At 51.9% G+C, this 24,472-nt stretch overlaps 1 protein-coding gene across 5 annotated transcripts in view; it reads right to left on the bottom strand.

Annotated features, from left to right (window-relative positions):
- The window catches only part of LMO1 (LIM domain only 1), a 53,611-nt gene that overhangs the window by 19,152 nt on the left and 9,987 nt on the right, over positions 1-24,472 (bottom strand). Inside the window, exons 1-2 of one of the 5 annotated variants that reach the window (XM_063671168.1) lie at positions 7,650-7,671; positions 2,460-2,518 (exon numbers count right to left, since the gene is read on the bottom strand). The exons of 2 other annotated variants lie outside the window; for them this stretch is intronic. In XM_063671168.1, coding sequence (XP_063527238.1) covers positions 2,460-2,493 — 34 coding nt within the window. In that variant the 5' untranslated portion in view covers positions 2,494-2,518; positions 7,650-7,671. Of the gene's footprint in view, positions 1-2,459; positions 2,519-7,649; positions 7,672-19,603; positions 20,145-24,472 lie in introns of those variants that run through there. 2 more of the 5 variants (XM_054438577.2, XM_054438576.2) reach the window with 2 other exon arrangements.

Below are 24,472 nucleotides of genomic sequence, written 5' to 3'. Positions count from 1 at the left end.
ACCAGTCATGGGCTCCCAGGCAGAAGATCCTTGTTCAGAAGTGAATGTCTCTTCTGGAAACCTGGTGGGAGAAAGCCTGCTGTGAGTGTCTTGCAGTGCAGCCCCTGTGAAGTGAGAGTGGTCTGAAGCCCCCAAGTGCAAAGGGAAAGTGTCATCCTGTGTGAGAGTCAGCAGGGTGGGCCGGCTGCTGGGTAAGCTGGTGTGGCCGCAGGCTGCATTATCCAGAGCACAGAGTCTGCAGCCAGGGAGCTGACAGCCATGCTGTCTGTCATCTATCAGACCATGTCTGGAGTACAAGTACCATCTGGGCCCTGGACCCAGGTGAGGTGGACAAGGAGGCACAGGGCAGTAGGCCTCACCAAGCCAGAATAGACTGCTCTAGCCAAACCCTGGAGAGGGCCCCAGGCCCACAGTAGGAAGGCCTTTGGAGGCATGAGCCCACAGAGGATGTTCCTGGCAGCTTCGGCTGCAGCCCCCCACTCCTGCCTGGGTCCCTGTTGAGCCCCATTTGTGCCTCCCAGCCTATCATCAGCTCACAGTACGTGTGTTCCCCATCTCTGGGTGGGGAAGCTGGTCTATGACAAGATTATTTGAGATCACTGACTCCCTCAGCCCCAGCCCCAGAGTTTTCCAAACCCCTGGCTAGCTCCCAACTTTAAGCCATACTCCTGACACATAAACATGAATGAGTGTGAACCACCCTGTGGGTAAGAGACAACAGAAAGCAGCCACCGAGGCCTCGGGCCTGCAGGGGCTTCACAGGGAGCCCTTTCTGGAATAAGGAGCACTGGGAAAGGAGGCTGGGGTCACCAGATCACGTATAGGAGAGGAGGCAGGGACTCCCCAGCCCCTCCTAGCCCCCAGCTTGGGAGTGGGCTGCTGGCTTTGCAAGGAAATTACAACATGGGCCTGGGTAATGCTCCTCTTAGTTACAGCATAAACTGCGGCAATAAAGCGTACCTGGGGAATGTTTAGAGAAAGCACTAATGATTTTTTCCCTAGTGGTTAATAAATTCACTTCCAGATCAATTTGTTCACGATAGAGCCCTGTGAGCGGAACCCGCACGGCGGGCACAGCCGAGTATGTGTCTTTTTCAGTATAAATGATTTATTACGATGATTAGCGGCACATAAACAATTTAAAATACAATGCTAATTAGTTTGGGGAAGAAAGGAGGGGAAAAGCCACCCTGCCTCTCTCCCCATTATGTTCTACTTCCCTAAGTGTGTACTTTTTAATTAAATCCAAATGTCACAATAAATTTAAAGTGTTTTATTACCACTCGGGCTAACTGAGGCAGTCATGTGAGCCCCCCTCTCAGGCATCTGCAGGCTGGCCTGGGGGTAAAGGCTGGAGGTACTAGCAGAGCCTGTCCATAAACTCCCAACATGGGAGATCTCTCGAGAACCCTGGAAACCCCTCATGGTTTTCAGCAGCACCAGGTCAGAAAACATTGGGCCTTCCCAGGGGACTCTCCACCTTCTGCTCACCTTCCTGGCCAGCCCAAGCGAGGTCTCCTCCTTAAAGCCTGCTCTGACCAGCCCAGAAGCCAGCCACTTCTCCCCGATGGTTCCACAGTACCCTGCATCCTCTTCAGCCCTCCTCGTGTGCCCTATAACCTTCTACCAAGTACCTTCTCTGTGCCTGGCATCATGCCCGGCACTTCATGTACAGCATCTTCCCAAGTCCTTGTTGTGGTGCTATAAGTCGTAATTATTGCTTCCATTTTGTGGATGTGGAAACTGAGGCTCAGAGAGGTGGAACAACTTATCTAAAGTCACACAGCTAAAAATGGACTTTTGTAGCATCCTTTTCCCTCCTACAGCATGCTCCGCTTCAGAGCCTACAACTGGCCATGTCTGGGCCCTGCCTTGCTTAGAGACACATCTGAGGCAAGGGTTCAGGCCAGGGACTTGGACTCTGGTGAGCCCGGATTCAAGTTCAGGCTCTGCCATCGACCCACACTGTGAACTCAGGCAAGTCATTTAGCCTCTCTGAGCTTCAGCTTCCTCATCAGCAAAACTAGAGCAATAACATTCAACTCGCAGGGCTGAAGAATGAAAGTACCTAAAGCAAGCAGAAGTCCTTTGCTATACTTGATATGCTAGGCAAGTAGTAGTTATTTACAGAAGTCTTGAGATGAGCAGAGATCAGTACTAACTCCACTTCATAGATCAGAAAACTGAAGCCAGCAGGCAAAAGATTTATCCAAAGTGCCAGTGAACCCCAGGATCTCACTGGGGAAGTACCAGGCTAAGGGCAGCCTCCCTTCCGGAAGTTCAGACAACCAAGGATGGCTTCTCTCCTAAACACTCGTACTATTCATTTGAATTTAAAAACAAATATCCCCAAACGCAGAGTTTTCATATGACCCAGTGTGTTAGTCTGTTCTTGCATTGCTATAAAGACATAGCTGAGGCTGGGTAATTTGTAAAGAAAAGAGGTTTAACTGGCTCACAGTTCTGTAGGTTGTACAAGCATGGTTCCAGCATCTGCTCCCGGTGAGGCCTCTGGAAGCTTCCAATCATGACAGAAGAGGAAGGGTAAAAAGCAAGTCACATGGCGAGACTGGGAGCAAGAGAGATGGGGGAGGTGCCACACTCTTTTAAACAACAAGATTTCGAGTGAACTGAGCAAGAACTCACTCATCACCAAGTGGATGGTGCTAAGCCATTCATGAGGGAGCCATCCCTGTGATCCAATCACCTCCCACCAGTCCCCACCTGCAACACTGGGAATCTCATTTCAACATGAGATTTGGAGGGGACAAACATCGAAACCATATCACCCAGCAACTCCCCTCCTAAGTATATCCCCAAGAAAAATGAAAATATAGGTCTTAACAAAAACTTGTACATGAACGTTCCTAGCAGCATTACTCACAACAGCCAAAAAACAGAAACAACCCAAATGTCCATCAACTGACAAATGAATAATAAAACATTGTATATACATACAATGGAATATGATTTGGCCACAAAAAGAAATGAAGTACTGACATACGCTACATCATGAAGGAACCTTGCGATTATGCCAAGAAAGAAGGCAGATACAATAACCACATATTGCATGATTCCGTTTATATGAAATGTCCAGAATAGGCAAAGCTATACAGACAGAAAGTAGTTTAGTGGTTGCCAGGGAGGGAGGAATGGGGAGTGACTGCTAATGGGCTGAAGGTTCTTTTTGAGGTGATAAAAATGTTTTTGAATTAGATAATGGTGATGACTGCACAACTCTGTGAATATACCAAAAACCACTAAAGTATATATTTTAAAAAGGTTAATTTTGTGGTATGCAAATGATAAATCAATAAAGCTATTATAAAACAAAACAAAAACAAATAAATATTCCTTTGAGAACAGGAGAAACCAGTTCATAAAATATTCAGTCCTGGGGTCAGCATGGGGGGGCAATAACCTGTGGCAGCTAGAAGCTGCCAGGTGGGGGGACCTGGGAGGCCCCATGGCCAGCATCACAGGGGGCAGGCCCTGGTCACCCCATCCCCCTGCTGGGATGAAAGGGATGAAAGGGCTCAAGAGCACCCCCTTACCTCCTTCCCCAGATCCCCACATCCATAAATCTGACTCCATCCACTTTTCCAGCCCTGCTCCCCAGGAAACTCAAACCTTACTGGATCCATCACTCTCCTTGGCCCATCTGCTTCCACAACTGCATTATCATTTTGTCTTCCCAGGTCTCTCTTTGTTGAAATTTCTGCATCCTTCAAGGACTATGCCCTATCTGCAAACTGAGCATGCCCATGGCAGAGGGGTCCCTCTTTCAGGACCTTGAGCTTGTCCTACCTTGGAAACCATGAGTACATAACAGTATGTGCATAATGCTACATACATAATGAATAGCATCATAGTGAGGACTCCCCCCAGGCAGGGTTGGGTAAGGGATGCTGCCCTCTCCCAGGGCCTGTGAGCCCCACCTGGCACAGGGATGTGCCAGCTTAGATCCAGGCCACGAGGCTAGGAAGGAAAGCAACGAGGCTGCCTTTGGAGGGGGAGAGCACCATGCCCAGACTAGGGACAGCACCCTTTGTAGCTAATCTGAGAGGATGACCCAAAAAGATGAAGCATCCTGGCCAGCAAGGGGAGCTGGGGCCGCACTGAGGCAGGGGCATTTGCCTGCCCCAGAGTTGGGAATGAGCGGGGATAGACCGAGAGTAGTCACAGCGGCTCAGGCCTCATCTCTGCAGAGGCAACCAGCCTCCAATCCCCCCACAGTGGAGAGAGCCCTATGGAGGGGACAGGACAACTCTGGTCACTTGAAAGGACTATCTGGGCCTTGAAGCAAGTGGACACATGCTCATTTTCTAGTCATTAGTTCAGTTCCCTGAGTCTACACGGATTCAACATGAAATGCTGTCTTGGGAAGCTGCCCCTTAGGGAAACTACCCTTGAACTTCTCTAAATTTCTCTCCCAAAGTTCTATGAGGCCCAGGGCTGAGAAGATCTCTCAAGGTAAGGGGTGGCAGGAGTGCATGTTGCAAGTACTCTTCCCTTTATGCAGCCACTGCATTCTCACCAACACCTCCTCAGGTGGGCACAGTGCTGCCTGGCTGGCAAAACACATGAAAACATTTTCTCTCATTTGAGTTCTGTGCAGGGGACAGGGAGGATGTTCTGGGTCTTAACTCATGTGACCAGGGCTCAGAAAAGTTAAGTGGTTTGCCCAATAACACACAGCAGTGGGTGGTAGAGCAAGACTTGCCCGTGATCTCACAGTCAGAGGACCACAGCCCATGCTTGTTACCTCCCAAGTCAAAAGACAGCTACCCCTGCAGCAAGTGGTCAGGCCCTCACGCCGCTGCTGTCAATTTCAAAGAATTCTAAAGATTTCACATCTGCATGTGTCTGAGCTGGTGCTCTTGGGGGTTCTCTCTCCTTGGGAGAGCAAGTCCAAAGCCTTTACCATGGAAGGGAGGGCAGGATTCCTGGTAGTACGGACCACATGGAGAAGAGTGTGTGCCCTTGAGACAGCATGGAGTGGGCTGGTGGGTCTCCAGGCCCTGGGCAGCCAGGCAGGAGTGGTGCCCATGCACCACATAGACACCTGAGTCTACAGACAGACCACTATACAGACCTCTCCTCTGAGGGACAGCTCATTGCAGAGGCAAGACCTTAGGCATAGTTCCCAGACTACACGGAGGTGCTCTGCAGCCTCAGACAAGTTCTGCTCTTCTCTGGACTGATCTTAGTTGAATATAATTGGGGGTGGACTGGAGTAGAAACAGGTAAGGGTAGGGAGACCGTGAGCCACGTCTCTTTCCCAGAATCAGCAGCTTTCATGAAAGCCAGTTGGGAGAAAGAACATTGGCCCAGAGTGGGAGGGCCAAGAAACACTTTACAGACAGATCAGAGGAGGCCAGAGGAGTCAGGGACAGCCACGGGTGGCTGGAGAGGTCTAGACTTGCTGCCTCCCAGTCCTGGGGTCCTCCTACCTGCCTCAGGCCCACGGTCTTTGGCTCCCTCCCTCAGAGCCTAGAAAGCCAGGATCGTGGTCCAGTCATGACAGCAGCAGAGGGGGAAGTGAAGGGTCAGGGAAGCCTTCAGGCCAAAGCTGGGCTGGGCAAGCAAAGGCCTCAGGGACAAAGCTGGGCAAGGACAGGCTTGCAGCCAGGGGCTCTGGTCTACCTTCCCTGGAGCTCAACTCCAGCTCTGGCCACAAGTTCAAGCCCTGCTACGGGGAGCTGAGCAGCTCCAGCCAGGATCTTAACCACCAGGAGACCTCAGATGAGCTCCCATTCCCAAGGCCACAGCTTCAGCACAGTTTCTCTCCTAGACCTCAACTGCCTCCTCTGACCAACCCAGACCCCCACCTGCCTCACCCTGCACAGACCCAGACTGCGAGCTCTGGAGGAAACTGAAGGGAGGCAGACAGGAGTGTGGGGCCGTCTGAAGCCAGAGGGATGAGGAGAGGTCCATCTGTAAAGCTGAAAAAGAACCCCTCCCTCCCCATCATATGCTGCTTTCTCTGCCTCTAGTTTTATCCCCTCCCATTTGCTCTCCACAGAGTAAACCAAATGGTCTTAATAAAATGTAAATTTGAGCATGAGTCTTGCTTCTACCTAAAGCCATTCAAAGGTGTCCTGTTGTACACATGGACATAAAGATGGGAACAACGGACACTGATGGGTGACAGGATCTGTCATACCCCGAACCTCAGCATCATGCAATATACCCATGTAACATGTAACAAACCTGCACATGTGCCCCAAGGATGTAGCGAAACCGGAACTCCTACCCACAGCCTGCAAGGCTCTGCACAATGTAGCGCTGCCAACCCTGACCACTCTGCAGCCTCACTGATGATGCCCCAAGCTCCAGTCACAGTGGCCTCTGCAGTCTTGAACTTGGGGTTCCTTGTCCTCTCTCTGAGACAAAGGAATCCTTATGATTCTCTCTGATCCTCTCCTGACCTCCTTCACCTGTAAACTCATTCATTCATTATCCGCTCAACAAATATTTACTAAGCATCTACTAGTAGGCGCTAGCCCTTAACATCTACATTTTGATAAAAATTATACCAACACTGAGGATTTTTCATCAAGAAAGTAACTCTTAATGAGTTTCATTAAGTCAGTTTAATTCCTTGATCACTTTTCTATTCATTCATGTTAAACCATTTCTTCACCTTTCCCCATTTTTTTTTATTTTGTGGAGATTATTTTCATCAGGATCAATTATTTTTAAATTGTTAAAGGTGACTATTGGCTTATGATCAGCTTTTGGCTCACAATAGATCTCACAAATTAGAGTTTTTGCCGTTGTTGGGATTTCTTTTCTGGCAATTATTTATACCAGAAAATGTTTCCTGAGCCAAATTCTGCAGATCTAAACTTTGTCAGGAAGATTTGATTCTTCTGTCAATTTTTAGTCAATAACATACTTTACCAGGTGCAGTCTTAGTTGTTGCCAGTTTTACTTTGTGTTAATTATTTCAAACAATTTTAATTTTTTCCTAGTTTTTTTTTTAGAATACCATCTCAATAATACTAATGAGATCTTATGCTCGTATAGAAGGCATATTTTAGCAGTGATCTGATAAGCACTCTGAGGATCAAAGAATAGCATGAAAACATCCTCAGGGCACAAAGGCAGGTCAAAGCATTGAATTCTGCATTTGGGTGGAGTACCAGCTTGGAACCAGGTGCCTGAGGGAGCCCTGCCCACTGCCCACTGCTCCCCGGAGCCCTGGCCCCTGCCAAGAAGATGCCTCACAGATGGGAAACAGCTTCTGGCTCGGGGGAGAGCAGCTGCCTGGAAGAGACAGCCTCTGACTGACAGGCAAAGAGCTGGGGTGCAGCCCGAGGCCCCATGCCAGTCGGATGCAGCCTCTGCTGGGCACAGACATTTCTACTCAGAAAGTATATCAGAAACACTCAGCTGAGAAAGGAAGCAGACGCTTCTCAGTGCCTTAGTTTCCCCAACCATAAAAGGATGTAATTGACTGGGGTACTCTCAGCCCTAGGCTACGACTTCTACTCACTGGCCTCCAGGCTTTGAACCTGCTCCAGGGGTCCCCTCTGCCTCCTAATTGAGACTCTACCTGGAAACAGCAGGGGACAGGGCCTTCCACCTGGATTTGAGTGTAACAAGACCAAGTGTGGAGGGCTAAGGGCTACAGATGCTCTCACCTGGGAAACTGTGTGTCCTGACCCCAGGAGACCAGTGAAAGAGAAAGAGACCTCACTGGGAGTTCCTTTCTGCTGGCCTGGCCCTGCCACACCCATTCCCCAACAGTCACGTCTCCATATATGGCACCACAAGGTATGAAGCCAGCAGCCACCCTGGGAATGCAAATGGGGAAACCAAGACCCAGAAAGGGGAAGGGACCAGCCTAAGGACACACTGTGAGGTGATGGCAGAGCTGGGATGTGGATGCAGCAGTTCTGGCTCCCAGCCCCGTGCTCGCCAGCCTGTTTACGGGAGTGCTCCAGCCCGCAGGAGAGCCTCCTCCACCCTGCTGCCACGTGAGGAACTGCCAACACTACCTTTGCCCAGGCTGCCTCAAAAATGCCGCCTCCACCGCCCCTGTAACAGCCAGGAAAGAAGTGGGGCCCTCAATCCAACAGCAGCGGGGAGGCTGGCTCAGGAAGGAACCACCCTCACCTCCTCTGCGGGTATCATCCCTGCGGACTGAGAAGGGCCCTGGGGTGATAGACCCCACTAGGGCGGCTTTGTAGGGCCCTCCCAGCCTTGGAAAACTGACCATCTGTGAGAACAAAATCCAGCAGCCCCCAGCCCTGGTCCAGGGGTGTGTGTGTGTGTGAGAGACAGAGAGAGAGTGCATGTGTCTGCCTGTGCGGGTAGGTGTGCGTGTGGTGTGTATCGGGGAGTATAGGGGTGTGGTGTGTGTGTGGTGTGTGTGGAGGGGTATAGGGGTGTGGAGTGTCTGTGTATGTGAGAGAGTGCATGTGTCTGCCTATGTGGGTGGGTGTGCGTGTGTGAATGTGTGTATGTGAGTGTATGTGTGTGTATAGGTGTGTATGGGGGTGTGTGGTGTGTGTGGTGGGTGTGTGGTAGATGTGTAGTGTGTGTGCATGTATGTGGGAGTGCGTCTTTGTGTGGGGGGGTGTGCGTGTGTGTGTGAATGTGTGTGAGTGTGTATGTGAGCACGTGTGTGTGTCCACACATATTCAGCACCATCCCTCCCACAGCTAGAGCCAAGGAGGGCCTGTGAGTGTCTTTACCGCCACCTCTCCAGGCTCATGGTAGGCGGGGCCTGGTTCTCGCCTAAACGCTTCAACATGCCAACTTGCTGGGGTATCCCAGCCAAGTGTCTTTTCCTCTCTGGACATAACCTAGTCCTCTGCAAAATGGGGCTAGTATTTGTCCTCTTAGCCTCCCAAAGGTGTTGTGAAGATGAAATGAAAGACTCCAAGACATCTGTGCCCTTCCCTGGCATGAGGTGACCCAGGAATCCTCCTGGGAATGGAGCTGGTGAGGCATTCTCTCTAGAGGCAGCTGCTGTTCCAGAGGCTGGCCTCTCATGGCAGGCCACCTTCTAAGATGGTCCGCAGTGATCCTGCCTCCTGGCATTCACACCCTTGTATCGTCTGCCCCACTTCCTTGAGTATGGGCTGGACCTAGTGGCTTGCTCCCTAGGAAGGAAACACAGCAAAGGTGATGGAATGTCACATCTGTGATTCATAGACAGACTTCCTTCTTGTAAGCAGACACTGTCTTTCAATGGCTTTCAGGAAGCAGGCAGCCATGTTGGAGAGGCCCATACGGCATGGCCACCACGGCCAGCAAGGCGTGGAGGCCCTCAGTCTAGCAGCCCGTGAGGAACCGCATTCTGCCAGCCACCAAATGACTGAGCTTGAAACAACCCCACGTGAATCTTGAGATGAAACCACAGCCCCAGGTGACACCTTGATCACAGTCTGAGAGAAACCCCGGAGCAGAGAACCCAGTAAAGATTCCTGGCCCACAGCAATGAGAGAATAAGTGGGTATTGTTTCTAGCTGCTAATTTTGGAATGTGTGTTGGAATGTGTTACGCAGCTGTAGATAATTAATACACTGCCACACTGGCATATATACTCCGTAGAGAAGGGCCCTCTCCCCAGGCCATTGAGAGGGGCCCTGCAGACAGCTCTCTGCCTGACAACCTGTGTTGTTGTGAACTTCCTCCTAGAGCACAGGCCTTGATGTGGAGTGTTTCGAGGAGAGGAGCCCAGAGGACAGAGCCCTGTCTCCAGCTGCCCTACCCAGGCCCCCTGCCCTCAGCTGGGCAGACGAGGAAAGTGGGAGAAGCTGCCTCATGTCCTTAAGGAGCCACAGCCGTGGATCCTTTCCAAAGAGCAATCCTCCCAGGGCTGGGAACTCCAGGCCTGTCTGGAGCAGGGCAAGCTTTCCAAAGCACATCCACTTCCCCTGTCTCCCCTGCAGTACCCCAGGGAGGACAGGGAAATGGCACCAGTCATCTACAAGACTGTCAGAAGCTTTGCCTGTTCAAGTCTCGACAGACCTAAAAGGTAACCGTGATCATACCCATTTTACTACTTGGAATTATTATTAGAATTTACTCATCAGAATGACTTAGCAGTAAAGGCAGGATTTGAACCCGTGTGACTCAAAGCCCATTTCCTATTTGTTTTACAAATAGGAAAACTGAGAATCAGAGAGTTTGAACATTCTGATGGCACCCACAGGTAGCCCCACACAGTCCTTCCTGGATACTGTCATCAGGATTAGGGTTTTTAAAGATCGAGGGGAGAGGACACGCAGGATGGAGCAGGACTGTAGGAGCCCAGGCCAGCGCTGCTCCCACTTGTCTAGCAAGAGTGGGTCTCCCTCCTGCTCTCTATCAAGTCATCGTGCCAACCAGCAAAGTTGAATTATTAAAACTCCTTTCTGGGGTACCCCATGAATTTTTCCCCGCTGAGACTCAGAGAAGAGGGGCAGCCACTCCCGCCACACAATATTAAAATGTCAGGAGTTTAAGGCCTGCGTTGGTTGGGTCATAAGTTATCAGCACCCAGTGAGGGCCGACAGAATGCCTCCTTAAATTATTAAGCAGAAAGCGTCAGACTGTAATATTTTGCTAAACCAAAGTACAGACACAGACAAAGATGTCATTTCAATATTTGAAACCAGCAAGTTTAATTTAAAATAAGAGCAAACCAATAAGCTCAGAACATAGCGGCGTATGAGAGGAAAATTATACTGTGAGAGGAAAAAAAAGTGGAAGGACTTAAGAAATTTATAAAAGTAATCTCCAAGTGGAAATTAGAAATCAAGGCCTAGAAACAGAATAACACAAAAGAAATATTACTGTCCACTTTCTAAATCAATATAACACTGCTCCACGCCGGAATTACCATGGTAACTCAAGTAAAAAGAATCAAGCAATTCTTATTATTTCAAAATAAAATCACAGCCTGAAGCCTGGGTTTTATTACAACCACTGATAGATCGCTGGCTTGTATTTATCTGAAATATTGCTTTTCAATCAGCTGGTTTATGAATGTACACAGGCCTCTCACCAGCCCACTTACCACCCCATTTTGAGGCTAGGGGCCAACCAATGAACTGATTCTCACCTGGCTGCATCTGCATATATGCTCAGGCCTAAGTCAGCTCTGGGAACACAGAGCATCACATCCTTTCAAGCTGTCTAGTGGCTTTGCAGGACAGAGAGGAAAACCTGAAAGAGGCAACAGGGACTGACCTCATTATGGTCCCTCCCCACCAAGGCTGGCCCCGGGAGGAATGGAGCTGGGCTCCCATGGCAGCCGCCCTCAAACTGCCCACAGCAACCTTCCTCCCACCCCAAGTCATCTTCTCACAGATTCATCACCCTTCCTTGAACTCTGAGTGTCTTTCTCTCCATCCCCATGTCTGACAGCTGGAAAAGAGAGCAGACAGAGCACAGAGAGTGAGCGCACTGACTCTGCAGTCAGCCTGCTTGAGTTCACAGCCCAGCTCTGGCATTCTTGAGCTGTAGGAACTGGAACCAATTACTCAGTCTCTTTGTACAATAATTTTCTCATCTGTAAAATGAGGGTAATAGTAGCTTCTTCCTAAGGTTCTTATGGGTATTAAATGAGATTATACATGGAAGATGCTTGGTGGACTGATTACAAAATGGCCCCAATTCTCTACCCTTCCCCATAGCCACACCATTTGTTATATGACTTTTCACCTCCTACCTTCAAGAGCAGAATCTGCTTCTCCACCCTTTGAACTTGGGCTGGCCTTATGATTTATTTTGGCCAATAGAATGGAGCAGAAGTGACAAGATCCCAGTGCCAAACCTTGGCCTCAAGAAGCCTTGTGTAGGCCAGGTGCGGTGGTGCGCAATGGCACACGCTTGTAATCCCAGCACTTTGGGAGGCTGAGGCAGGTGGATCACTTGATCCCAGGAGTTCAAGACCAGTCTGGGCAACATAGTGAAATCTCATCTCTACAAAAAATATGAAAATTAGCTAGGCATGGTGATATGGACCTATAGTCTCAGCTTGGGAGACTGAAGAGGGAGGATCACTTGAGCCCAAGAGGTCAAGGCTGCAGGAAGCTGTGATTGTGCCACTGCACTCCAGGGCAACAGAGTGAGACTATCTCAAAAAAGAGAAGCCTTTTGTGCTTCCACACCTTCCAGACCGGTCTCTGCCATAAGAACAAGTCGGACAAGCCTTCTGGCTAATGAGGACCATGCAGTCTTGTCACGCCCAGCATCCAACTGATCAGCCATCTTCCATCCTCCAGATGTGAGTGAGCCCAGCTGAGACCAGAAAAACTGCTCAGCCAAGCCCTGCTTAAATCACTGACCCACAGATTTTTGAGTTAAATAAATGCTTATTGTGTTAAGGCTCTACATTTTAGGGTAACTGATTATGCAGCAATAACTAATTGATACATACAGATAGCACAATGCCGCACTTTTAAGTACGGGCTCAGTGTAATGATTGCTATTGTGTTTTATGACTCCTAAAGACTGAGAGGCCAAAGCCAAAAGATGATACTGTAACTGTACAGAGAGCAATGTCAATTCATATAAGCATGAACCTTTCTGGTTTATCAAGTGTGTGCTTGGACATAAAGTGCCAGTTAGGTGTTTCACCCTTCGTAGGGATGAGAAAACTGAGGCCCAGTGCATTGAAGTCACACAGCAGTCAGCTGGGACAAAACCCAGGTTTTCTGAATCATGCTAGTGGACTACACCTGAAGACAGGAGGCCACTCAAGAAAGCCCATTTGACCTCCAGGGGAAGGGAAAGGAGGGAGGAGCTAGTGACCTGAGCCCATAGGCCTTCACACTGGGCAGCTGCCCCTGCAACCTGGACCAGTCTGCTCACTCCTCTCACACCACCTGCTTTTAATTTGCCCCCAGTTGTGTCAGCTACTGTGAACTCCTGCCTTAGACAGAACACAAAACGAACACACTCCCACCAGTAGTAAACAAGCTTGTTGCTAGGTTTGGTGGATGTGTCTCTGAGCATGGCCTGGAATGGTCTGGGAGAAGCCTCAGCCAACTAAAGGAGAAAGGGCATGCCAGGCAAGGAGGACATAGGAACAAGGGAATAGAGGCAAATGCTGAGTCTTCATGGAACCCAAAACCAGAGTAGACATACTAAACCTGCATAGTTTAGTGTGATGGTCAAAGCAGCAGTAGGCCTCAGGCAGGATGCCAGGGTAGCAGAGGTTGGGTCAGACTGGTTGTAATGAGCACCAGAAGAAAGATAGCAGGTGAGATGAGAATGGTGGTAGCAGAGGAGAAAAGGGTAGGTCCAGAGGCCCAGATGAATGCAATCCAGTGGCGTGCTGATACATGCTTAACGACCAAGTCTTTGGGAAAACGCCCTGATTTGTAGTGTTTGCCAATGTCCATGGTACAAATACCCATTGTGGCTGATTTCAAGCTACCACTGCAGTGTCTCTGAACTCAGAGTTGGGAACAGATGCACAGAATCTCTTGCAAGCCAGGACAAGTTGACTCCACTGGTGTAGTCCAATCCCAAATATGGGCCTGCCAGGAAAACTCACTCTAGCAGCACCACAAAGAGCTAAGCCTGGAAATGGGAGGACACCTTGCATGTCTCAGTGTCCTTCAACTCCAGACAGGACAGGGAAGCAAGATGGGATACATGCCATAGGAACCTCTGGGGCTTCTCCACTTCCGAAGGCCCAGGACAGGTGAGTGTCCCTCAGCACCTTTCACCTTACATTTGAGGATAGAACTGCATCTTTTGGGCTGTCAGTAGGCTGGCAAGGGCATAACTGGGACACCCAAGCACGTGGTCCGTGGTCCCAGTCCAGCTGATGTTTGCTGTAATCAGAGTTTTCTACCACCCAGCCTCATCACGCCTCAGGGATAGGGTAGAAGGCATGGCAAAAAGATGCTGATGCTCTAGGCTCCAATTCCCCATGGAACCCTAGGCAGCCCTTTTGCCCTGTTTAAACCTCAACCTTCCCCCTATAAATGGACGAACTTGCAAAGAATGGTCTTAGAGACCTCTTCCCAAGGTGCCACCTGTCTTGGTGATCTGGACGTGGGCAAGTAGTGAGGTCAGCCTGCCTCCCAGGCAGCAATGATTAAGGGCCATGATAAATAAACCGGCAGAGTGAGGGTGCAGACCCAGTGCTTGCCAGCAAACAAAGCACTGGACTGGACACAGAGTTATTTCAGATCATACTGTAACTGAGCATGGAGCAATGTTGCTCCACACAGCCATGAGGCTTTCTGGCTTATCAAATGTGTACATGGACAATATCTCACTTAATCCTGAGTACAATCCTGCCAATTAGGTATGGCTGTTCTCACTGTAGAGATGAGAAGGTAGAGAGGCAAAGGTTTGGAAGCAAAGCAACCTCTACACTGGGTGGACATGGAACATAAAATCACAGTGGACATATTGGACCTACATAGCTTAGTGCAATGATAGAGGTGGCAATAAGTCAAACAGTACCTGGCACACTGGGACACCTCTACCTTCTCTGCCCTAACATCTTCCAGTCTTCTCAATGTCCCTGATCAGGGCTTTCTGGGAGGCCCTCTGGACCCTGGAGATGGATCCAACAACAGCCTTGGCCTCCCTGCTATATGGGGGCACAGCTCTGGAGGGAGCTCCTAACTCCCTGGGCCTGCATCTGCTCTAGACCCCAACATGGCTCAAGGCACTCGCCCCCAGCCTTCCCTAGCTGCACCATCACAGCTCTGTCTTCTGTTCAGACAGCCCAGCCCGTCTAGCCATGGCCACTTCCCAACTCTGGCAGCTTCGCCCTGGGCCATGGCTGAACCTCATGTTTCCTTTGCCCATGACCACAGGGAGTCAACTGCCGGTGCTCACTGGCAATCATCCATCTGTTCCAAGGGTGAGAGACCAAAATAGACCTCCTCTTGGTCCTGCCCACAAGTAGGGCCTGCTGTGAAGTTCCTTAAATGGAAGCTCATGGGGCAGCTGCCTGGTCTGACTCTGAGACACAGGGTGACACAGGGTGGGGGTAAGGAATCAATTACTCGGGAGGGATGAGAGGCGGGTCCCAGCTCTAGGGAAACATACATTTTCATGTGCTAAAGGCATCTTTGAGGGACATGTTCAGAAACGGACAGCAAGAGAAAAAGGCAGTTCCCACAGCCACAGAGGCCAAGTGAGTGGTCATGCCAGCACTGAGCCCCGGCATCCAAAGGGTGAAGCTTTTAGGCGAGCAGTGGCCAGTGATCTCAGCTTCCCCCAGTCCTAATGCTCCTGAAAGGCCCTCTCCTGCTCCCTGTAATTGGGCATCAGTAGTTAATGCAGTATTGACTGCATTACACGCTCCCGTGCCTCCCCTCGCTAATGCCAATTGCATCACCTTGTACAGTCACAGGCTTGCTTAGCCAATAGCCGTTAAAAGCAATCCAAATCATGAATCATATGGGAAACTTTTAGCAAGACACCACCATCCAAGGAGACAATTTACAGTTGAGTTAATCTGGGTACATTAGCGAGACATGGATTCCGGACGACAGACCAATTTATGTTGTTTCCCTGTCCCCCCTTAGTGGGGCTCTGTGTGAGCAAATGAATGGAAGAGCAGGGAACAGAGAGAAGCACCTGCTTCTTCACCCAAGGCTCAGGGGTGTGTGTGTGTGTGAGGGGGTTACCCATCTTTACAGACACTCTGCCTGGCTAAGTTTGGGCAGGAAGGGGAAGCGGCTGTATGTGCAGCTCAGGATGTGATGCCTCATTCCCAGCAGAAAGGAGGGCTGCCACTGGGGCTGGTTATGGTAGATGCAGATGGTAACCCTCCCGCTCCCCTGCTTCTAGGCACTGGGTAAGTACACAATTTGGTCCCCACCCTGCCAGACTCACAAGGCCTTTACCAGGCCTCAGCAGGCAGCAGTGTCCACTTGGCTCTGCCTTCCTGCTGATGGGCTGGGGTCTCTGGCATGGAACAGCATCAGGGCCTGCCTCCTTCTCCAGGATTGGGACGGTCCTGAGTACACTCTGCCAGGAGAGGCCTCTGGGACTCTCTGTGGTCTAGAACATGAGGGTCTATCCTAGGAAATCCTACTGGTGGCCCAGCAAGGGCTGGTTCGTACCCAAGCATAGCCATGCACCGGCTCTGGTGGATTAACTGAGTCAGCTGTGGAATTTGTGCTCCTAGCAGTCATTAACAATTGAAGACTCCGCTGTCTGGTCCTCCTCAGTCCAGCTTCACTCTCTTGGGCATTTTTACTTATTAAAAATGCTCTAGGAATCATGTCTGGTGTTTAGTTCCATAACCCGCCTGCTGCTTCCTGTGGTTGCCCCCGCCTTCCTGCTGGGCCTTTGCAAAGGCCGTTTATACCCAGCCCTGCCCTTCTCCTGTGAGCACCTGAGAACATCCCAGCATCCCCAGCTGGATGCCCCAGCATCCTCTCCTGCCCAGTCCCCCACAGACCAAAGCTCTCACTGTTCTTGGGCCCTCTCAGATTCTCTGCTCTCTGCTCCTACTCAAAGGCCTCTTCTCGAACAGCCCAGGGGCTCATTTGACTTGGGTAGCATTCAGAGCTGTAGCTCTCTTTGCTCCCCTGGGACTTTAACCCTCCCAAAAAGCCCACTGCCTGGTGCCAGCCCAAGCCGCAGGTGCCAGGGGAAGAAGGGCTGTTTCTCCTGGAAAGTTGGAGCTCAGCTCCCTTTCGCTGACAGGCAAACCCAGCAGCATTTAGAAAGCCCGGACCCTGAGTTCCAGTAAAGTGGAGATGGCTAGGCCAAGAGCAAGCATCCAAATGAAAGCAATTAATCTTAAAACCCGAAGTTTAACCGTTTGCAAAACAGATCTTTCCATCTCTGTGGTGACCCTTCACTGCTCGACCTAATGGATTACTTTATTAATAATGCACTGTGCTTAAAAGCAAAAAAAATTTTTTTTTTCTGACGATTCAATACTTCAGAAAGTCTCTTAAACCCGTTGCTACGGCAAAACGATTGATATTTTATTATCTTTCAGAAGTGCAACATGAAAGCCCTGCAGCCCAGCAGAGCGGGCGCTTTGGTCCTCGGCAGCTGGCAGACCCGACTTCAACCAGAGGAGCCCCAGCCTCTCCCGACAAGATGCTGTCAGGTGGAGAAAAGGCGTTGGGGGTGGTTAATAGCAGCCCTGAGTCCCTGCTGCAGCCAGACAAAAGGTGCCGTATGCAGGGAACGCACCCTTTGGGGGACCCGGAGGGTGGGGGAATGCTGCCACCCAGTTCAGATAGCTACCTGCTGAGAGGGCAGAAGTGTTCAGGAAGAAGTTAGGTGGTTGGTTTGGAGGAGCAGATGAGTGGATCCAGAACCTTTCTCCCTCCCCCAATTGAAGATGCCATCTTCAAGGTTTCCTGGAACTAGTGGAGGCCAGACTCCTCCTTAATGGGGAGTGGAGTGCAGATGCATGAGCAGAAAGGTTGCTTTTGAAAGACAGCTATAGGCTGGGTAGGACAAGAATAGGTGGCTGCTTAGGACCCCAGTGGCTGTGCTTGTGCTGTAATGGACCCCAGAGCCCAGCAGCTCCATGGTAGTGGGCACCATATTGTTTAGACTGGACAGGCTGGGGATGGAGGGACATCTGGAGCTCTCTTCCACAGATCTAGCAGAAACCAGAAGAAACATCTGCCCAGGGTGCTTGAGGTACACTGCAATTTGGAGGCAGGGAGCTGGCTAAAATGACTTCGAGAAACCCATTCCCACCCAAGGCTCATCTGAAACTCTTTGTATTATCTCAGAGCCAGAGGCATCATGTGGTGCCTGGGCAAAGCAAGATCCTGGGTGCAGGTAAGGGGTGTCATCTTGTTGGCATGAGACCAATCTCCCCAGCCTGAGGCCTCCCATGTACAGAGCCCGAGTCTTCTGGATTCCTGGCTTGGGCCTGGGGAGCGAAGTATGCCAAATAACCTCTGCTAAAGATGAACCTTGCATGCTCCCCATAGTTACAGTATCCTCAGGTACCAAGGAAGTACCCTCTCCCCTGGCTTCTCCAAGCCCTTCATTTTTACCAAGAGGGACGGTGAACACCGGGAGTTCGTGATGAAAGGCACTAAATCAAGGTCTCCTCCCTCCCTGTCTGGCCTGACTCCAGACCCCTTCTTCTCCTTTTCATTCTATATGAAGTTCTCCGATGGCCTATGTGGGGCTCCAGGGAAGGGGTCTGTGATTAGACAAGACATATTGAAGATGATGTCCCACCCCAGCTAGCCCAGAAGCACTGAGGTTGCCCCCATCCTCTCTCTTCCTACACACATACAGAGAGCCACAGGGCCTCCTAGATGCCACCCCCAAGCCAGATACTTCAAATTCCCCCTCCCTGCTGGATGTCTCAGAAGGCGGTAGCAGCCTGGGGGCATCGGCACCTGGCAGCAGCAATGCGAACATCCTGTGTGACCCTGACCAAGTCACTTAGCTTTGCATTTTCACCAACTGGCCACATCAATAACAATGCTGCCCCAGGGACAGAGGGCTCGGGCCCAGCAGAGACTCCTGAGTGGAAGGGCAGAGGATGGCCACACTACAGTCACTTTAAGAAGATTCCCGCTGACTCAAAGCAAATGTACCCTTTCCGTACCTCACCAATGGCAGAACGCCGGCGGCAGCGTGGGCACCAAAGTCACCTACAAATGCCCCTACAACACCAACACACAGGCCTCACCTACAGGGCAGGAGGTCCTGGGACAGCCAAGGTACTGCCTCTCTCCTGACGCTGGGGACTCATCTTAGGGCACCCACTTGGCTTTCCCCCCAAGGGGGCTGGGATCCCCAGCCTTCTAGGACACTTAACTGCAGGGCACTCCCTGCCAGTAAGGCTTTGGGGTCTATGGGACCACCTGCTAGTGGCTTCCAGCAGCCATGGGCTTCTCTGTTCCGACCTTTCCCGTGCCCTGCAGTTTTCTAGGGCGCACTGAGGCTCGACCACGGAATGTCGGTGCCACTCTCGCAGGCCGCTCCCGCACGAGTGCTACTGGCCGGCGGCGGGACACTTTCTTCCTCTGGGCCAAACTCCCGCCTCCGCGCTCAGAGAGACAGGGAGCTAGCGGGCCAGCACAAGAGCGGCTCTCTTTCTCACCGAGTCACGCTCATGGAGATGTTCCCCGGAGGGTCCAACCCGCCTTCCCCTCGCCTGCAGGTCACCCTGGCGCTCGCGCCGTCCTCCCGCGCTCCCGCTTGCCCCGAGCTCTGGAGCCCGATTCTCCCCGAAGCCGCTGATTTCCTCGGCGCTCAGCGCCTCTCGGGTTACGCGGCGGCTGGCGCGAGGGTGATGGCTGCGGTGAGAGCAGCAGCCGCAGAGACGAAATGCTCAAAGCGAACCTTCGCGGCACGGAGATCGCAGGGGAGCCGGAGCCTCCGCGCGGCCCCGCGGCGCAGCACACGGCCCGTGCACAGCTCCTCGGCTCACGGCCGGGACCCGGGGGGCGTGCGGCCCGGGGCGGGTGCAACCCGGGGCTCGCCCACCTCCTCCCCCGGCAAGTTCCGCCCGGCTGTTCCCCGGTGCTTCCCCCCGCCCCAGCCCCGGCCCCAAGCGCGCCGCCCGCCCCGCAATCCCCGCACGGCCCAGCAGGTGTGCGCCTGTGTCCCCGCGTGTGTGTGCCTGCGCGCCGCTGCGGGGCGCGAGGGGGTGAGGGGCGTCGAGACCCCGGCCGCCACCTACCGTCCTCCTTGTCCAGCACCATCATCTCGGGCGCTCCGTGTCCAGCCGCAGCTAGGCTCGGCCGGGAGAAGGGCGCCGACTCGGGGCGCGCTTTGGCGGGGCGGCCGGTCCTCGGGCAGCTAGCGGGCTCTAATTACCCGCTTGTCCGGCTCTTAACCTAGATTGCACTCAGCTAGAATTACATTCAGGAGTGAAGCACTTCGCAGATACGAAAGCAGTCTCACCTACTTTTGTGCCTCAGAATTGCAAGGAACTACGAACTGCAATTTAGAGAGAGAGGGAGAGGGAGAGAGAAGGGGGAAAAGAGAATCAGAGCCGTTTCTTTGATTCTCACCTTCTAAATGGCTCAATTTGCCCAATATAATCTGTCTTAATGTAATTGCATTTGATAGCTCATAACCCTGTCTCTGGCAACGACACAGCTTTCAGCCTCATAAAGTGTTTTCCCCTCGGATTTAATCTGAATCTCAATCTAAAATTATATTCAAAGAGATGGGGGAATATCGCGGCCGTCTCCCGCTGCCTTTCTCCCTCAATGTATGAGGTTTGCACTCCTGCTACTGAATAAATGCACACATTTCCTGAGGCCCCCTCCCTCCCGGGTTAATGGGGAGTGGAGACGCACGGCTGCCCGGCTCCGCAGCGCCACCTGGAGGCCTCTAGGTCCTAGCTCGGTGAGCGTCTCTGCTCCGATCTCAGGGTCGTGGTCTTCAATGATTGTCTGGAGGACGCACCCCATCTGTTACTCCCAGGCCCTCAGCCTTGATTTTTGTCTCTTCTTCAGAGCAATATTTCTCTGATCACATCCTTTTCCTTCCTACCAGCTCTGCCCGGGGTTTCTTGTTGCTTCCCGGATTGTTTGGCAAAGTTAACCCTCTTCAGGGCACAAACGATCCTACCCTGAGTCTTACAGCACTACTCCTGACCCCAGCAGCACCCCCAACAGCATCCTGACTCCATGGAGTGGGAGAGCTTATTTCAACTTCTCTCGAAGCAAGCCCAGGCATGGCCTTGAAAGCTTTTCTCATTCTACAAATATTTACTGAGCATATATTATGTGCCAAGCACAGTTCTAAGGCACTGTACTGGGGATACAGCACTGAACAAAACAAAGATTCCTGCTGCTATTATGGAGTTGACGATTCTTGCTCTGTAACTCATAAGGCAGGAAAAGAGACAGTGCCCATCTCTTCTCCTGGACCCTGCTTCTCCCCAGAATCCTGGGGCTGATGTTCTGGCTGCCTGCCCTAGTAAGGCCACCTACCCACCTACTTTTTTTCCTCTCTTTCTTTCTTTTTTCTTTCTTTCTTTCTTTCTTCTTCTTTTTTTTTTTTTTTTTTTTTTACGTTGGAGTCTTGCTCTGTTGCCCAGGCTGGAGTGCAGTGGTGTGATCTCGGCTCACTGCAACCTCCACCTCCCAGGTTCCAGTGATTCTTCTGCCTCAGCCTTCCGAGTAGCTGGGATTACAGGCACACACCACCACGCCCAGCTAATTTTTGTATCTTTTAGTAGAGACGGGGTTTCACCATATTGGCCAGGCTGGTCTCGAACTCCTGACCTCGTGATCCACCCACCTCAGCCTCCCACAGTGCTGGGATTACAGGCGTGAGCCACTGCGCCTGGCCGGAAGGCCACCTACTTTTAAATCCCAAGTCTTTTTTCTTTGCCTAGACAGTACAGAGTTCCAGGGTGGGATACAAATAATGATTTTTCTTCAGCCCAAGGAGGGCTCCAGACAGATGTGTTGGAGGCTTGGTCCTGGCAATCACTTCTGAGGACTTGACCCAGGGAAAGAGAAAGGGGCTGAAGGGCCACCAGTTGGGATTCCATCTCATCTCTGCCAATTACCAACAGTGGACCTTAGCAAGTCTCTTTCTCTATCTGGGCCTCAGTTTCCTTGGTTGTGAAGTGGGAGACCTACTCTTCCTGTATCTATGGTTGCTGTGGGGGTCAGATGAGCTAATGCATGTTAATGTGCTTTGTAAACTGTGGCACTCCAGACAATGCAGGGGGATAGGGGGAGATTATCTGGTTTGAAGGAGACCTGGAGGCTAGGTCTTACCCCTTAAACCCTGGGAGGCCCCAATGCTTGACAGGGGTGGGGAGCAGGGGGCTGCAGCCATATTCCTTTCTGCTAGGCAGGGAAGTCAGGCTTTGAGAAAACAGAAAAGCGCTGCTTCTAATGAGATGCCTCATCTGCAGCTCAGAGGGTTTCACTTTCCCCTTCATCTTGAATACTTAATCCTAATAGTCCTTGAGTATATTTGATGTTAAATATATCATTTTGCTCAGACTCACCAGCCTCAGGACTGCAAGCTTGATCTCTCCCCTGCCACTGCCGCCAGACCCATGCCCTCAGGGTCTGAGGGAGGCTTTGGCACCGGTGCCACCGGCATATTTGGTGCAGCCCCTCACACCCACCAGAGCTGGGGGCTAGACAGTGTAGCAAGCACAGGGCCTGACAGGCTGGCAAGGGGCAGCTTCTTGCCGTAGAAACCTCTGTGCTACTGGAGGCATTCACTCCATCAGGGCTGCATGCAGCCTTACTACTGACCTCCAGGGGCAGATTCTCCTCACTTTCAGGGGCTGGCCCTGACCCACAAACCAGGACTGGGCTAGCTGTGGTGACTCTTCCACTCTCTTGTCCACGAGTTTGTCTGAATACCAGCTCACCTCAGCCTCCAAGGTACCTAATTGGCAGCCACATGACTGGCATCCCTTTGGGGAGTCAGGGCCCTGTGCCCCAAACCCAGGGACTGGAGCAGGCCTGGGGTGCTGAGCAATGGGCTGAAGAAGCAGGTAGGGCATGCCAGCAGGGGACTGGTGCTGTGTGTGCCCACAGGTGGCTCTTTCTGCACCCCCAGTTGTGAGCATGGTGCTCCCAAACTGATCTGGAGAGGAACCTTCACAGCAAGTCTTGGAGGATTTGGGTGGCTTGAGCTTCCAGCCAGGAAGGGGCTTGCTGGGTTGACAGAGGCAGATAGGAACATCACTCATCCCATCTGATGGCCTCTCTCCACCCAATGCGCAAGCAAGTAACTCCCACACCCATACTCGCCCCACCCCCATGCTCACCCCACCCAAGCTGCTTCTAGGTCCAGGGACACGCCCACAGCACCAGAGTGGAATCCTCAGATCCCCTGGGGCTGGGGGAGGTAGTTTTCACCCAACACATTCCACAGGTGATGAGCATGTACTCTCACTTCGACAAGCCAAGAGTGCTCCAAAATGCCCTTGAAATGCCTCTGGGAATGGCAGGGAGAGGACAGCTATCAATCCCCAAGGTTAGTTTGAGGAGAAAGTGGGTGCTACTGGCTGTCTTACAAATATCTGGGCAGGTCCCAGCAATTTGCCCCTCCACCTGGCAGGAAAGTCCTGAGGAAGAGTTCCTGCATTAGGAGTGGGGGTGGGAGATAGTGGGACCCAGGGCCTGAGGGCCCAGGCAGACTAGATATTACAGAACTCTTTGGTGGGGACTGTCAGATGTGCCTCAGCCAGAGGGCCTGCTCCCAACACAATGCAGCTGCCTCCAAGATGGAGTTACAAGCTAGCCACACAGGTGATGCTCAGAGAGGTATTGGGGTGATGAGGACCCCTTCTCTGTGGCCACCACAGTTGACAGGACAGAGTAAACCTACAGACTTCGCAGTGCAATCAGGATGCCTGCTGGCCATGTTCAGATGCCCTTCCCTTCCCCCTACTTACACAAAAGCAGCCAACGCACAGGAATTTGCAACCCGCTGGAGTGAAGAAGTGCACAGTCGGCAAACTTTTCCTCTTTTGGTTTCTGGAGAGCCTGGACAGGCCTTCTTGCAAGCTTCAGTTACAGATTGTTAGGCCTTGTGGAGGCCTAAGCCAAATCTGCACCATAGCAAAGAAATCTCCCCTACCCCTGCACCACAGCCCTGAGAAGGTTTTGGGTGTGCACTGACCAACTGTCCAAGTTTGCCTTGTGACTCAAGGGTTTCCTAGGATACAGGATGTTCAGTACTAAAATTGAGATCGTCCTGAGCAAACAAGGACAGTTGATCACTATAGTGAGTGGTGGTAGGATGGGTCAAGGAACCAGCTGGGCCAGAGAGGAAGGCCAGGCAGCCAGACCCTTTCCCTGCAGCCCAGAAGTTGCCTCTCAACCCCAAACCTTCCAGCCTCCTGCCCCAGCACTTCATCCTTCAGGCACTAAGGGATTGTCCCACCCTCGGCAGATGGTCTCTGGGTCAGTCAGAGCTGTGAGTTCTTCCAAGAGACTGGCAGTGGAAAGGGTAGGAGTTGGACCAGGGATGGATGGAAATTTTGTGAGGTCCAAAGCTTACTGTAGTTTGGGCGTGGGGCTCTTTAAGAAAAGGACTACAAGACTACTAATACCAAATTACCACCAAGGACCTGGCAGCTGAAGGAACCTGAAGGACCCTAAACTTCATTAGCTTCAAGGTAAAACAGCCTCTAGTTGGACCTGATATTTTGGACTAGGTGGCCCACCCACCTACCCCAGCCAGCCTGGCACCTCCCAACATGCCAGGCTGGGTGAACTGATGGCAGTTCCTTCCTCAGCCCTGCCAGGGGCGGAGGCAATGTCACCCATCCCGCAGCTACGGAGTGCCAGACCGCAGAGACAGTGCTGGTTTGACGGCACCCTCAGCCCTGCACCTGCAGGATCTGTGGGCACCCCCACCACCCCGCGGGGGTCCGTTCCGCAGTAGGGTGCGGAAGGGGATCGTGCAGACACCCAGAGAGGCTGGGAGACTGGCTGGCAGTGGGCACTGCCGGGAAGCCCGCGATGCGGGTCGCAGAGGCGCTCCGGATGCCCGCAAGGCGGCAAGAGTCCGTGAGAAAGTTCTCGGCCGGAGCGCGCAGGGCTGGCGGCCTCGT

This window comes from Pongo pygmaeus, chromosome 9 (assembly GCF_028885625.2).
Source record: "Pongo pygmaeus isolate AG05252 chromosome 9, NHGRI_mPonPyg2-v2.0_pri, whole genome shotgun sequence".
NCBI classification, from domain to species: domain Eukaryota; kingdom Metazoa; phylum Chordata; class Mammalia; order Primates; family Hominidae; genus Pongo; species Pongo pygmaeus.
The sequence above is the reverse complement of the archived record's forward strand: the minus strand, read 5'-3'. Positions and strand labels throughout refer to the sequence as shown.